This window comes from Orcinus orca, chromosome 11 (genome assembly GCF_937001465.1).
Source record: "Orcinus orca chromosome 11, mOrcOrc1.1, whole genome shotgun sequence".
NCBI lineage: Eukaryota > Metazoa > Chordata > Mammalia > Artiodactyla > Delphinidae > Orcinus > Orcinus orca.
Window position 1 is genome coordinate 12,001,935 of NC_064569.1, and position 16,143 is coordinate 12,018,077.

The following is a 16,143-nucleotide window of genomic DNA, read 5'->3' on the forward strand; positions in this document are numbered from 1 at the left end:
GCAACCTGTCTTGGTCCTGAGAGCCCTCTCCAGACCCCTCATGACTAAGGAGGAACAGTAGCAGTAGCTCATGGGGTGAGTGGGCAGATGCATCTCAAACAGGGTCGCAGAGCCACTGTCCAAGTAGGACCCAGAGCACATACAAAAGCTTGCTCCGTGGCTCGGAAAGTGTGTGTCATCAAGAGCCAGTGGACCTGAGCACATCCTATAGTCTGATGAGGGGATTTCAACAGCAGATGTGCTCAAGCTCATCAGCACAGAGGGATGGCCCTGCCTGAATACCAAAGCCAGCAGACACCTTCAGGGACAAACAGTGAAGAACTTCCAATGCTTGATGGAAGCCCCTGGAACTTCCACTTCACACAAGGGAATACATAGGCAGCAGCAAAAACCCCACAGTGGACCATAAGTCCACTGCACAAAATCTGAAGTTTCAGAATAAACTCATAAAAATGGACGATTTTCAGTTCATTCAGAACACAGGATATGATTAGAGATTGAAATTAGGTAGTTTTAGAAAAATGTATACCAACCACCCGAGCCCACAATTACACAGAAAATGTGTTTACAAGCTCTTTGGGAGAAATTGTGGTATAGGGAAATACAATACACTCTACTTGAAATGGTAAGAATTAGGTTTGGGTCCCACCTCTGTAACTTTCCAAAGAATTTCAAGCAAGGTAATTATGCTCTCTGAGCTCTAGTGCTCTTATTTGTAAAAGGAGAACAAGCAAGTATATCCTACAAGACTGCTGTGATTATAAAATGCCACATTACATATAAAAGTGTTTTAAAAAGTATAAATGTTCCAAAATAAAGGGTAAAGAAAGTGACACCAGATTCTGCGATGTACCAGGCTCCTTGTATTGGTAAATATTATATGTATCTTGTGTTGTATTTAACATATTATATGTAGCAATTATATGTAGCTATTATATTAGTTTATATTACATTATATTTCTGGCTTGTCTGGGAGAGCCTTATTTTACTGCCATTGCCTTGGCATAATTTTTAAAAATGCGGCTTGTACACTCAAAAGTATTTTTGGTTTGGATGATAACTAACATGGTCACCCTGTATATACTTTCCAGATCCTTGCAAGGTAAAGTAGGTATTTTTCTTTTCTTTTCATAGGTGAGGTGCCTAAAGTTCAAATGGCTTGAGCAGTGTATCTATGCTCTCACAGTTGGTTATGCTGCTGTATGGAAAATCAAATCTAAGCCCACCAGCTTGAAAGGTCAGTCTGTTTTTCTATCTACTGTGCCCTCATGTAAGGTACAGTGTTACTCTTTTGATTTACCTAAGAACCATGTGTATGTAAACAGAAGCAATTTCTCTGAGGCGCAGAGGAATGGACCCACTTAGACTGAAGCAGCAAGTCAAAAGCAGAGTGAAGGCTAATCCTTGAATTCCTGAGCAGGCGGCTTCCCAAATCCTATTTACCTTTAGGGATTTGGCCTTTGCGTTGGATTGGCAAACCGTTCAAAAACACGCAGATTAGCTTTAAGCAAATCAACTTAGAAATATTACATTAACAACCCCTCTCTTCAGTTTTCTTTTCTTTTTTATTTTAGTCAAACATTCTTAAAAGAAAATCTCTATCCCCCTCAAATCTGCCTTTTCCTTGGTATTCTAAAGCTTTTAATTGTGTCCAGTTTGTAAATCTAATTTAGTGAAACCTCAAAAAAAAGAAAAAAAAAGGTTATGTTTACTTCAGTTAAGCCTGGAGTAAGGTTCATGCCAGATCTCATTTTAACAAAATGAATTCACTATCCCCTGGTAAACATTGGTTGAAAGTTATAATTATACTGGTGACCAGAAAGACTCTCTGGCTCTGGTTTACAGAATTATTTGACCTTAAGTTAATATTATAAATCAAAAAGATGAAAATCTGGGCCTGAAAATGAACATAATTCATATTGTAAACTTTGCTCAAAGAAAAAAGCCTTTTGCAACGTTCTTTAACTAAACTGTGTCTTTACAAGCCAAATGAGATGAATATTTGGAGGAATGGTCTTTAGTTAATTCACACTGAAATAATCTGAATAAAGATGGAGGGAAAGTGGCATCATTTTATAACTGTAATTGTGCAGATATATTTATTTTTCAGAATGGTGAGTGCATAAATTAGCATCCTCTTATACAGACACAAGACGGGGGAAACGGAAACTCTGAAAAAAAAAACATGTAAATGTAGAACCTGTATCTGAAATTATGCCCACTGACCCCGAATACCTCTATCAAAATGGGATGAACTATTTAGCAACATTCAACAGAAAACAAAGCATTGCTCCAGAATAATTAACTGAAGAAAAGATCTGAATACATTAGATGGTAGACTGTGAGAAATTCATGTATTAAAATGCTGAACGAGAGAAACCACTGAATTGTTTTTTACTTGGAAAAATGTGTGTTCATAAAATTGGGGCTGAGCCTTCTACCTTTTCTATACAAATGTGTCTCTGGAACCAGACAGCATGTCTTGGAGTCTTGATGGATAATAGTTGTCTGTGTACATGAAACATGTCAAACATATATGTAAAGTACATCAGATTCCCTCAGAATAACGTGGAGGTGCGTCGGGATCTGAGATCTCCTCTCGAAGAGAGAGAGGTTAGGTAGATCCGAGAAAACACTGCCAAAGTTTCGTGAGTGCAATATCTTCTTAGATAATTGAGCTGAGAGGAAAAAGCCAGAGGGAGAAGTTTTCCAGAAGACAAGGCTACAGGTGCGTTCCAAACAAATTGCAAGTGAATTGTAGTAATAAATTCAAAGGACACAGAAGGCTAGGCAGACTGGCCATCATGGGGACTTTGGGGGTTTCCAAAAGGACCACCAGAAGTGCTAACTGGAATAAAACAAGAAGAGGTGAATAAAGAATGTAGAGACCCAAACCAAAAATGACCTAAAAAAACCCAAAACACAAAACCAGCAAATGATGGGGAATGCCAGTGATGTCAGCACAAGAAGCTTCATAAAGAATAATCTTAGCGTATTAACAGTTTAAAGAAAAAGCTTTATGTGAGGTGACTTGATAAATCAGCCATTGATGCCAGGGGCAGAGGCACTGAGGGGACATGAAGTGAATTAAAGAAGGTCACTTTTATTAAAACTACCGATTCCATAGGTATTTAGAGATTTTTTAAAACTCATATATTCCTGCTCCAATATTAATGTGTCTATTTAGCTCTGAAATTTTGGTCTCTACAGTGAACATCAATGCTCTGGACAATGGTTCCATGAAACTCATTAGTGGTCCTTTAACTGTTATTATTGTCCCTGAAAGTAACTGAGAAGAACAAGGCACTGTTTGTTTATTTGCTCTATATTAAATTCTAGAAAATTTTCTCCTATTTTTTTATTAATTCATCTCAGGCTTTCCTTATGTAAGCTGAATTCTGACACTTAATTCTTAGCATTTCATTAGAATATTAAAATGTATCATTATTATTTAAAGCAAAAAAATATGTACCCACATCTATTATAGAAAAAGGAAACACCATGTTAGGCACTGTTAGTGGGGGAGGGGAATGAAATATAGACACACAAAACAGAACTTATACCCAGGGCTTTGCAGTTCTGATGGAGAGGTGGATGCTCACTAGTACCAGTAATACAGGGCAGAATGTGACCTGTGTTATACATTGGCGGGGCAGAGTTCTCCTCTGTAGAAGAGTATGGGAGATTTAACGCTAATGCAAGAAACTCCAGTTTTAGTAAATTTATCCCCAAAGATGTTTTCAACAAATACAGAAAGATATGCGTACCTAGGTGATTCCTATGTCAGTATTTAGCCTACCTGTACTGAACATTAGCCATTTTTACAGAATTTGGAGTTAATAGGAAATAAAATATTTAAAAGACAGTGTGTATACATACTTATGTATATGTGTATAAATGATATCTAGGGCCAGCCTACAGACCCTTACTATCCCCTTCTGTGCCTGTGGCAGACATTACTAACTGATCATGGCATACTTTGCTAGTGCTCTCACCATGGCCTATGATCCTTCTTGACATATTGATCCTGATAGTTGCTACCAATTGACTGAGGCGATGCAAGATGAGTGCATTTTATCATCCAGGATATAGGCACATCCTTGTGCCATGCTCCCCGGATCTGTTGTCGTCCTCGGGAGCAATGAAGGGAAGGCAGTGCAGGTGGAGATCTGAGGTTTCTCACTTTTGCTTCTGCCACAGCAGCTCCTCTGGTTAACATTTTGCACTTCAAAGTAAGATTTCTTTGGGGCAATGGACTTGTTACTAAGAATTTGAAAAATATTAAAACTTTCCAATGTGGTCCCTTTCTGTCTTCCTACAATCTTCCTAATTAATAAAGACAAGATCTCTGATATTAAACAGTTGGTTCTGTGTGGAAAACACAGTTTACGGATGACCGTATAACATGCTTCCAAGCACACCAGCAAGCGAACTATCTATTCCATCCATGAGATACTTTGCTGTAAATACCACAACTGTGCTTACTCTTTTTACTCTTTTAATTTCTTGATATTTCATTCACATTATGGTATTTAACTATGTCAAAAATGAGTTATTTTTATTGTGTAAGTAAATTTAAACTTGTGTACTTTCATGCTGCAGAGCAACTAAGCCCGTGCGCCACAACTACTGAGCCGGTGCTCTAGAGCCCACGAGCCACAACTACTGAGCCCGCGTGCTGCAAATACTGAGGCCCGCGTGCCTAGAGCCCATGCTCAGCAAGAAAGAGAAGCCAGCGCAATGAGAAACCCGCACACCTCAACTAAGAGTAGCCCCTGCTCACTGCAACTAGAGAAAGCCCGCACAGCAACAAAGACTCAACACAGCCAAAAATAAATAAATAAATATAAATTTATTAAAAAAAAAAACTCGTGTGCTTTGCAGGAGCAACTAATTATTAATTGATTTTATTTTTTAAATCCAAAAATTATTTAGATCAAACTATCTTTTGTTCTAATGGTTTTAAAGATAAAAAGTGGCCTCTAATTCTCTTATATAGGTTAAAAGTTAACTCTCTAAAGAGTGTAAGTTGCTACAATTATCTTGGAAAAGTATATGGCAATAAATACTAAAGCTAAAAATATGCTTACGCTATGACCCAACAATTCCACTCCTAGGTATTAACCCAATGGAAAGGATTAATCCTTTCCAATCCCAAAGTCATGTACAAGCATTATTTTGGTAGCAATATTCATCATATTAGTCCCAAACTGGAAATCTTCCAAATGTCCAAGAGTAGAATGGGTACATTGTGATGTGTCAATGGCTATAACGCTATACAGTAACATGGATAAATCTTGCAAACGTAAAACTAAGTGAATGAAGTCAGACATAAAATGGGTTGTCCTGTATACTTCCATGGATGTAATGTTTAAAAACAGGCCAACCAACCTATGTGCTGGAAATGAACTTAGCAGTGACTGTTGGAGGCATTAGAGACTGGATGCAAGCACGAGGGCACTTTCCAAGGTCTGGCAAAGTTACGGTGCTGACTTCCCAGGTGATCTCATTGGTGAAAATTGGCACAGCTTTAAACGTATGATTTGTGCATTTTTCTATATATAGCTTATACTTCAATAAAAATTAAAGAAACAAAGTAATAGTTAACCCACCACATCCAACCACATCGAAAATAAGATGGCAAGCTCAGGCTTTATAGGTAGTCAGATCTGGGCTAGGATTTAGGTCTAGGGGTAACTTGCCATGTGATTTGGACAAGTCACTGAGGTTCTCTGTTTCATGTTCATTGTCTGAAACAGGGCAAGAATATCTAACTCATAGGATTGTTATGGTTACATAACAATCACATAACAATTCAAGACTTTCCAAGCATGGGCTCTAGGCGTGCGGGCTTCAGTAGTTGTGGCTCGCGGGCTCTAGAGCGCAGGCTTAGTAGGATTGAGCCTATAACAATCATAGGATTGTTATGGTTACATAACAATTACAGAGTGCTTCCCAGGTACAGAGCGTTCAATGGCATAATGAATAAAGAAGAATGTAGTATAATGTCTAATATATCATCACAATATAGTAATAATGACATCTAATAATTACAGAGTGCTTCCCAGGTACCCAGATCTGTTCTAGGGACTTAATTTTCTCCTAAAAACCCTGCGGGGCAGGGCCTTTACTTGACAAAGGAGGAAACTGCAGAACAGACTTTAGACTCATCCAAGATCACACAGCTATTAGGGGGAAAAGCCAGAATTAAAATTCAATCGGGCTACATACTTAAGCACTGTATTATCTTGTGTAATAAGCACCTAATAAATGGTAGTTATTACTATTACAAGAACAAATCCTGGCAGAGATATGGGAGGCTATAGGGAAAAATTGACTTTGGGCTAAATTGCTGTACTCCATGAGGCAAATGGTGACTCTCGGGTTAGGCTTTGAAATTCTGTGCTAACTAAATAAATAGCTGCTATTATTGTTATGCAATTAGCAGACCTATTTTGAGACAGAAAATGAAAGTAAACAAATGCCGTATTATCATTGCACTTTATGAATTGAGAAAACAGCTGCGAAGAAGGTTAATGACATGCTCATCCTCAGTCCATTAATGCCTGTTCCCTGAGGTTATACACTCCAGGGAAGCAGGATACCTTGTCAGGCTACATCTAAAATCCGTCTTGGCTTTGGTGGAATTCCAGATAATTTTTTTGCCTCTGTCTTTTCAACATTTCCTATAATGAACACACTTTATTTCACTGTGAAAAACTCACTTTAAAAATAAAATGAAGTACAAACAAAGACCAATCTCTGTAAGGCAATAAGAACCACATGTCTTGTAAATGGAAAACATGCCGATTTCTCCTTTGTGTCTTGGAAGCAACTTGCCAGACACACAGTCCACAGCTTTGAACTGTTTACATAAACACACTCAAGCCAAGGGTTTGCACGCAACAGTTAAATTGCACCCACACTGGCATCTGATAGACTTGGAAGGGTAACAACTCGTATTCACTTCAGTTGAATTCACCTTAGGTGTCTCTTACAAACCACACACCAGCAATATTTGTAGTAGACTGTAACATCCCAAGTCACTGAAAGAAAAGCCTGTTCCTGCTGAGGTGGGGGAGTGCTAAGTGGTAGCTAAAGGTAAAATAGAGTGTCCAGGAATTGAGTGACGCAAGAGGACGTTAATCCACCAGAGGGCACTACCGGTAAAGACAACAATTTCTCAGGAAAAGTGTCCATCCCTCCCACCCTCCAACTGTGTTTTTTTTTTTATAAAGATGTATGAAGTTTATTTATTTATTTATTTTGGCCACACGGAGTGGCTTGCAGGATCTTAGTTCCCCAACCTGGGATTGAACCCATGCCCTCAGGGCCCTCAGCAGTGAAAGGGAGGAGTCCTAACCACTGGATGCCAGGGAACTCCCTCACCCCCCAATTCTAAGCAGAGAAAGCTGATGGGATTAGGTCAACCTAATTCCATTTTATTCTGCTTGCTCTTTCTGCATAAATCAGGTGAGGTCTTTCCTCCCTGTGAAGGAATCGATGGACTATGGGTTACCTTTACTCTTATGACTCAAATTGCCGTCATCATTTGATTGTAAACATGTCATTTTACAATAAATGTCGAGTGTTTCCCATGGGCTAAGTCCTGAGCTTGTCACCATGACGATAATAAATTAACTACAAGACCACCCTCTTGCCTGCAGGTTGGAGAGAAATAGCTTCTGAGATAACCAAGAGGCACATGAAATAACCCAGGAACTAAAAATATTAGAAGGTTGGTGTTATTTTCTTTTGCATTGCTAATTACTGTTGTTGAGTGATGGGAAAATTGGCCACGGTCATTTTGGAAAGCCATCTGAGGAAAGCAGAGAAGGATGTACTACTAGAATAGGCAGAAAGGAAAGCAGAACCCAGCATTAGCAAAGTCACAGAAGTAGAAATTTCATTACTAATGGAAACTAATGCCTTTCATTTAATATTTCTGGCTGTCTACATTGATTTAGAAAACTTCTAAATGCACCAATTCACCTACTTCAGAGACCAAGTGATATATCTGTCCCACCTACTGTAATAAGTGGGCTTTTCATGTTTTCTGAAGCTGTTATCTATAGTGTTTTATTTTCCCTAACAGAGTAGACTCTGAAGCAAGCCATCTCTGGGAGAGAAACAAAGTAGGGGTTTGCTCCAAGGACAAAGAACACATGACATCACCCCATTTGTGTCACTGAAATTCAAGTCATGTAGCAGTGCCCTAGGGGTGAAGTTTTGTTTTGTTTTGCAGTACGCGGGCCTCTCACTGCTGTGGCCTCTCCATCTGCGGAGCACAGGCTCTGGACGCGCAGGCTCAGCGGCCGTGGCTCACAGGCCCAACCGCTCCGCGGCATGTGGGATCTTCCTGGCCTGGGGCACAAACCCGTGCTCCCTGCACCGGCAGGCAGACTCTCAACCACTGCGCCACCAGGGAAGCCCCCTAGGGTTGAAGTTTAACACTGACAACCTGAATTGAGAAAACCAACCCAGCTGGAACACCTCCCTGTGGTTTCCCATGTACTAGGAATAGAAATTTGCAATGAACAAATATAGTTTTTAAAATTTAATTTTCCCATAGTATTGGAAATTTAATAGAACTTTTTTTTATTGGAACCAGATTTATACACATATTCTTAGATACTAAAGCCTAATACAATTGTATTACTATTTGGAGGAGAAAAAAGGATTCTTTTGTCATAGTAACTCTTCAGAAATAACACTGCTTTTCACTTATATTAAATTCTCTACTGTTTATGTTATGCTACTTAGGAAAGTGCTATTTTCTTGTTAAATTAATATGTGTGGACAAGCATTTACTCACCACACATCAACATGACCTCCTTATAAGTCATCACTCCTAATATTTATGGTCTAAGAATGAGGTAGTTTGGGTGAGTCACAGATTTATACTTAGCCCAGAGATTAAGAAAAAAATTAACACCACAATTTCCCTTAAGTAATGGAAAAAATTTGACTTGTTACACATTTATTTTCTGGGTCAGTGTTTTTCCAGCAAGTCCACAGAGCCCTAGGTTTAGCCCAGGTTTCTTTATGTTTTCTTGAAAGGAAGAAAGGGGGGAGTTGTGATGGATGCTTAATTTTAAATTTGATTACAATCGTATGCTACTCTAAGAGAACATATCTAACCGTATCTAACCATCTAATGTGACGGTTACTATTCTGAAATATATGAAGCAGTGGTACAGACTTTGAATATTACAAATGAATGAAACTGAATTAAGTTTCCCAAGTAGCAGGGCCCCAGACACGTACTTTACTTACAAAAGAGATCCTTTACTCACTCTTTAAACATTTGCTTATCCAGTATAAAAGAGGGAGAGTCTAGTGTTTATAAAATGAAGGGAGAGTGATGAAATTCAGAAAAATGCCAACAAGGTCTATGAGAAAACAATAGGGAACCATAGTTCCTGGAAGATGTAGGAATAATTGAATAGCATTGATAATTTACAGAAAAAGAACATTCATGGTGCATTACTTTTGGCATCCTATCATCTAAATAAGATGTCTAGAATAAATAAATTCACTGAAGGCAAATTATAGGATTCCCATAAATTTTACTAATAGTTACAAATTATCATCTCTGGTGATTTTTCAAGATAGATATTGTTATGGGTTGAATTGATATTGATATTGAAGTCCTAACCCCCAGTGCCCTTGAATATGACCTTATTTGGAAATAGGGTCTTTGCAGATGATCAAGTTAAGATGACATCATTAGGGTGGGCCCTCATCCAATATGACTACATTCTTATAAAAAGGAGAAATCTGGACACGGAGATAGACAAATACAGAGGGAAGACAGTGTGAAGACACAGGGAGAACACCGTCTGCAAGCCAAGGAATGTCTGAAGCTACCAGAAGCTAGGAGAGAGGCAGGAATAGATTCTCCCCTGCAGCTCTCAGAAGGAACCAGCTGTGCTGCTGACACCCTGATTTGACTTGCCTCCAGAACTGTAAGATAACACAGTTCTGTTGTTTGAGCCACCTAGTTTGTGGTACTTTGTTATGGCAGCCCCTGGAAACAAATCCAGATATATATTCCTGAGCCCTGTCTTTTGGCTTGTCATTTACCACTGAGTCTCCCTGGCCATCAACAGAGCACAGAAGTTGTGTTCAGATTGCCCTTAGATTCAACCACCTGATCCGGTTCTGGATCATGTCACACCGCCATTCAGCTAAGGCAAGTTCCTTTTAGAACTGGCCAGAGCAAAGCAATTAGGAGGGCGATTCTGTTGTAAAAACTCACATATTGCATTATGAAGCCAAACAAATTCTATTTTTATTATTATTCCTCATGAAGGAGGCAGTGGCCCCCAATAATTAGAAAAGAATCAGGGGTTGATTGTATTTCATTTTCTTCAAGGAAACTTTGGCCAAATAGCTAGAGTAGTCTGATTTGTGAAAATTTTGCAGAATGCAAAAAACACTGGAACTGGACTTCCCTGGTGGCACAGTGGTTAAGAATCCACCTGCTAATGCAGGGGACACGGGTTCGAGCTCTGGTCCGGGAAGGTCCCACATGCCACAGAGCAACTAAGCCCGTGCACCACAACTACTGAGCCTGTGCTCTAGAGCCCGCGAGCTACAACTACTGAAGCCCACGCGCCTAGAGCCTGTGCTCCACAACAAGAGAAGCCACCGCAGTGAGAAGCCCGGGCACTGCAACAAAGAGTATCCCCTATTCTCCACAACTAGAGAAAGCCCGTGCAAAGCAACGAAGACCCAACACAGCCAAAAATAAATACATAAATAAGTAAACTTATAAAAAACAAAACAAAACACTGAAACTACAAGAAGCTACCATAGACATCCACTTATGGCCAGAAGTCTTCTGGTGCTTCCATAATGTGGCAGTTCATTGGTCCCCTGCCCAACAGGGTAATAATGTAGATTAAAACTTGCCTCAGTCACACTCAGAAATCACGTTTATGAACATTACCTCTGATATTGTTTGGGTCAGATGAAGACTTAAAAACTTGCATGCAAGCAGAATTTTTACATTACAGTTTTTAAGATATATTAAACTTCAGAATGGGTCTGCCCTAATATTTGATGAAGGAGCCTTGGAGAAGCTAATTTAAATGTGATGATAGTATCACACATTTTCCATTTTTGAAATATAAGTTACACATGCTTAGGCATTTAGACACTGATGTCACACTGTCTTGATCCTTGCTCTATAGAGACTTGGGAAAGAAACTGAATAGTATATGTATAAAATGATCGGTTATGATGAGAAACTCAGCTAAGACCTATTCAGACTGCATAAATAAATAAATAATAAAATAAAATAAAGAGACCAAATAAGGAAACCTAAATGAAGAAAATATAAAGCAAAAAAAAAGAAAAAACAAACAAAAAACAAAAAGGAAAGGAAGCAGGCATTGTATTTAGAATATATAAACACCACTAAGTTTTTTCGTCCTTCATTTTCAGGAAGGGTCTATGATGCATTGTAACTATCAGAAAAATATGCACACACCTGGGGCCACTTCTGTAGGTGTGACCAGAATCTGCCTGTTGGAAAATAAAAGATGAAAAAACATGAAATTAGAGAAAATGACACATAAAAGGACAACTTAAGTTTCCAGCAAAGTAAATATATGGCTAAGTTAATCAACCCTCCAGCAAAGTCCTCCTGGGATGCGTTTTCACAGGAAAATGAGGGTGGAGAGGATCACAAGAGTCTTGGCTCTGATCTACCCCCGTGGCCTACTGACACGGGCCCAGCTCCCCAGAGCACTGGGGTCGCACTGGAGCAGCTGCCGGAAGAGCTGCTTTCATTGAAATTGAGTAGGAAGGAGTACAGGCAGTGGGGCTGGGCAGAATAATAACTGCCCAATCTTCTGGAACCTGGAAGGGGTGAGGGCTAAAGGGAGGAGAAGCACTGGGTAGGACACGCTTGGTAGGACCTAACAATCATCTTGTTCTAGCATTTAGAGCTTTTCTCCATTCCTGGGGTCACTGCAATTTTCCGGGGGACTCTGAAAGCAGCCAGTTGTTAAGCCAGGGTATTCCCCACTCAGGCTATAAAGGGGTTCATGCTACAGAGTAGAATTCCTAACCATTTTCATGCCATGGCCACTTTGGCATAGCCTGTATATCGATTCTCAGAATAATATTTTATAATATATAACATAAAAAGTGTAATTACAAATAAAACCTAGGTTGAAATACTACTATTAAAATATTTTAAAATATTGATGTACTGTTTTAAAAATATATAAAAACACAAATTTTTGATATAGCAATTACATGCTTCTTTGTTAACATTTTAAATAAGATCTAGTCACGAGTTTAATTAATAATTATCTACGAATTATCATAATTTCAAGTAAATTATGAGTATAGATGACATTTTGAAATATCAGCAGCAACTGATATATATGACTGAAAATATCTGTGGTATCTATGGGTGACAGTTACCGGTATTGCTAACAACACTGTGCTTTGTATCAAAATTTTAATGGAAGGCAAGGCTAAATAAAGTTTGCTTAAATGAAATTTAAAGGTTAGTGAAAATGAAGATGAAATGTATTCCCAAACAAGTTGACAGACCCTCTGAAGACTGCTTGGTGGGTCTGGACCTCAGGTTAGAAACATTGCTGTAGAGGTTTACCCATCCTGGTACAGAAGTTCACCACAAATGCCACATCAGTTTTCGAGCAGTTGTATTATGATTACCTACTTCAAAAAAGTGTTAATCTCTATCTTTCTGGTGATTAAGAAGTCACTTCAAAATCTTGCAGTATGGGGCTTCCCTGGTGGTGCAGTGGTTGAGAGTCCGCCTGCCGATGCAAGGGACACGGGTTCGTGCCCCGGTCCGGGAAGATCCCACATGCCGCGGAGCGGCTGGGCCCGTGAGCCATGGCCGCTGAGCCTGCGCGTCCGGAGCCTGCGCGTCCGGAGCCTGTGCTCCGCAACGGGAGAGGCCACAACAGTGAGAGGCCCCAAAAAAATCTTGCAGTATAACCGAGAGGTAACAGTGTGAGGATCAAATACTATTGGCTTGTAGGTTGGAGGAATGTTAATGAAATCACTGGGTTCAGAAAACAGATAATAGTTTTGGTATTTTCTGTCTAAACCAAGATATGCAACAAATTCTGCAGGAGTGGATGACATTATCACTGCACCATGTGTCCTCGGGGGGGGGGAAGAACAAGTAGAGCAGGGTGTTCATTACAGTTAATAAAACAGGATAATTAAAGCCTAATGAGACTCTGAAGTCAGGCAGCATTTCATTCAAATCTCAACCCCACCGCTCATATTTGGCAAATGATTTTAACTCTCTAAACTTCAGTTATCTGAGCTGCCAAATGGAGATAAAAGTAGTGCCCATCTCAGAAATATTAAGGGATTACATGAGAAAATGCACGGTAATGTATTAAACCAGTGCCTGCCGTAAAGTATCCCTCGCCTGTCGTGAAATGAGAAAAGAAGGACCAGCTATAGATTAATAAACATCTCTCACCCTGTCTTCCCTTTCAGCTTCTTTTCTTGGACCTGCTCTAGGGTCTTCCCTTTAGCGGATGGGCTGTTTTTCATTCTGACCTCTGGATCTCTTCGGTTCAAGAAGGCAGGAAAAAGAAAAGAGGCCACTTAGATTGCATTTGAGGAAGATGCGCAGGACATAGCAGAATAGCTTAAAAATATTTGCAGTCAGCAGATAAGAGTGTAGGTCTGGTATCAGCTCTAAAATATTTTGTAATTTGGGGAAATAGTTTACAATCCAGCCACCCCCAGTTTTGCTTTGCCAAAATGTCAGCAGGGACATGCAAGAAGCTTGAGAACTAGCAAGTAATTTTTCATACGAATTCCCACTAGCCGGGGTTGACTTGAAGGATATAATTTATGGCCATTCTTGGGAAACAACCATATTCCTGTTTCATGAAAATATGGTACTAAAACTGATCAACTGCTTCCTGTCCCTGAAGTGGTAGCTCTAAACTTACCAGGACTGTCCCATTTTTACTCTTTTTGGCTTCCACCTTATACTTAAGGATGCAAAAAGTAAAAACAAAACCACAAAAAAGAACTCTAACTCCAAAACACACAAAGATAACTGATGACTAGGAAATGAGAACTTAGGCTGCTTACTTCTGGAAGCTGGGCTTTTCTTTCTTATCACAGTGAAATTCAAATGATGCCATCTGCTGATGGGGAAATTTTGCTTTCCTATTTTTTGGGTCACTTTTTTGGAATATATTTTCAAACTTAGAAAAAACCTACAAAAACAGAATAAACAACTCTCATATACTCTTTATTGAGATTCACTCACTGTTTACAATTTGTTCCATTGGTTCTATCATTCTTTCTCTTTATATGATATATAATATATATAATCTGCATTTTTCTTTACCATTAGAGAGTAAATTGGAGATATTGTGCATCCTTACCTCTAAGTATTTCAATATATATACTTAATAAGGATATTTTGTAATGTAACAAAATAATTACCAATATCAGAAAATTTAACAGTGACACAATAATGTTATCTAATCCACAGTCCTTATTCAAATTTCTTCAATTGTTCCCATAATGCACTTTATATTTACTTTTTTTTTCCTGGTCCAGTATCTAATCCAGGATCAAACATTAAAATTAGTTATTATACATCTCTACTTGCTCTTAAATTGGAAGATTTCTTTAGTCTTTAAAAAAATATATTTCAAGCCTTTGACATTTTCAACGAGTACAAGGCATCTTGAAGAGTATACAGTTTTTGAATACAGACAAACTAAAATGTCCCTCAACTGGATTTGTCTAGCATTTCCTTGGGACTAGATTCAGCTTATGCATTTGGGGGCAGAAATGCAACAGAAGTGACAGTGTGTCCTTCTCTGTAAATCATATCAGAAGACACATGTTGTTGGTTTGTCCCATCGTTGGTGAAGTCAACTTTAATCACTTGATTTAGGTGGCATTTTTCAGGGTAAAGCTGTTATTTTTCTGTTTGCAATTAATAAATAATTTGTGAGAGATCCTCTAAGACTATGTAAATATCCTGATCCTCAACAAACTTTCACCCATTACTTTCAGCATCCGTGGATGACTCTTACCTTAATCAATTAGTACAATGGCTCCCAAGTGGTAGTTTTCTAAATCTGTCATTCTTTCTACACTTATTGGTTGGTATTCTACCGTAAGTTATTGTTTTTATCAACATAGACTCATATATTCTTATTTTATTCAAGGTTGTAATCCATTACTATCAATATTTTGTCCCACAATTGTCCAGCAAGTGCCCTTTCAAGCTGGCTCCTGTGTCCTTTTGACAGGCCCCCATCATTTATTTGTTGAGCACAACAAAAATAGTATTTCATTCTTTTGAAAAATGTGCTGCCTTGCTATACAGAAATGAATCTTTGGTTCTTACACAAAGATGATTCATTTTACTTTTACAGGAAGGAGAACAATGATTAATGATTGATTTAACTATGTATATGTATTTTTTAAAGTATGTATTTGGCTTTTCAGGATTTGTGGTTTCTTTATGTCAGTTATTGATTTCAGGCATTTTATATTTATGGAGGCAAGAATAAATCAGGCCAAAGCCAAAACAAACAACAAAAAATTCTAACCAAGTTTATCTTCCTGAGAACGGAAAAAGAGAGACTTGGTGGCTAGGAGACTTAGCCGAGGCCTTAGACAACGAAGGAAAATTGTGATAGTCCATTGTTCACATAAGAAGGAAGAGAGCAGTAGAGATTACCTTAAATGTTGGAAAACGAACAGAGAGAAAAATGCTCATAGCTATTTTTCTTTGTATAAATCTGCAAATATGTTTCATTACAATGGCGGATATACTCTCTGTAGTTGAGCAGGTTTTTTGGGGTGTTCTATATATATACTAGCACATTTGTGTCATTTTTGTTTTAAATCCTTTCCTTGATACTGTACTGAAAGAAATAGTGTTAGGTTGTGCGGATTTCACTAATTCTCAGTCTGCAGCACTGTGATCCTTGTTGGGGAGCACAGTAGCCTTGTTGGTCCCAGGCCACTTCATGAGCTAGAATGCAGCACATGAGGACTGAAGAGATGCAAGAGATGTGCAGATACCACTGAAATATGGCTCTTTAAAGCTCACATATTTGGAAAAGTTTGTAAAGCCTCCATCCATAAAGAAAA

At 38.7% G+C, this 16,143-nt stretch overlaps 1 protein-coding gene across 7 annotated transcripts in view; it reads right to left on the minus strand.

Moving 5' to 3' along the window:
• RERG (RAS like estrogen regulated growth inhibitor) overlaps positions 1–16,143 on the minus strand; it is a 106,404-nt gene that overhangs the window by 29,785 nt on the left and 60,476 nt on the right. For 3 of the 7 annotated variants that reach the window (XM_033408131.2, XM_033408129.2, XM_033408128.2), the window contains exons 2-4: positions 14,113–14,240; positions 13,487–13,576; positions 11,498–11,532 (exon numbers count right to left, since the gene is read on the minus strand). The exons of 2 other annotated variants lie outside the window; for them this stretch is intronic. In XM_033408131.2, coding sequence (XP_033264022.1) covers positions 11,498–11,532; positions 13,487–13,576; positions 14,113–14,165 — 178 coding nt within the window. In that variant the 5' untranslated portion in view covers positions 14,166–14,240. The remainder of the gene's footprint in view (positions 1–11,497; positions 11,533–13,486; positions 13,577–14,112; positions 14,241–16,143) is intronic. 2 more of the 7 variants (XM_033408130.2, XM_049693994.1) reach the window with 2 other exon arrangements.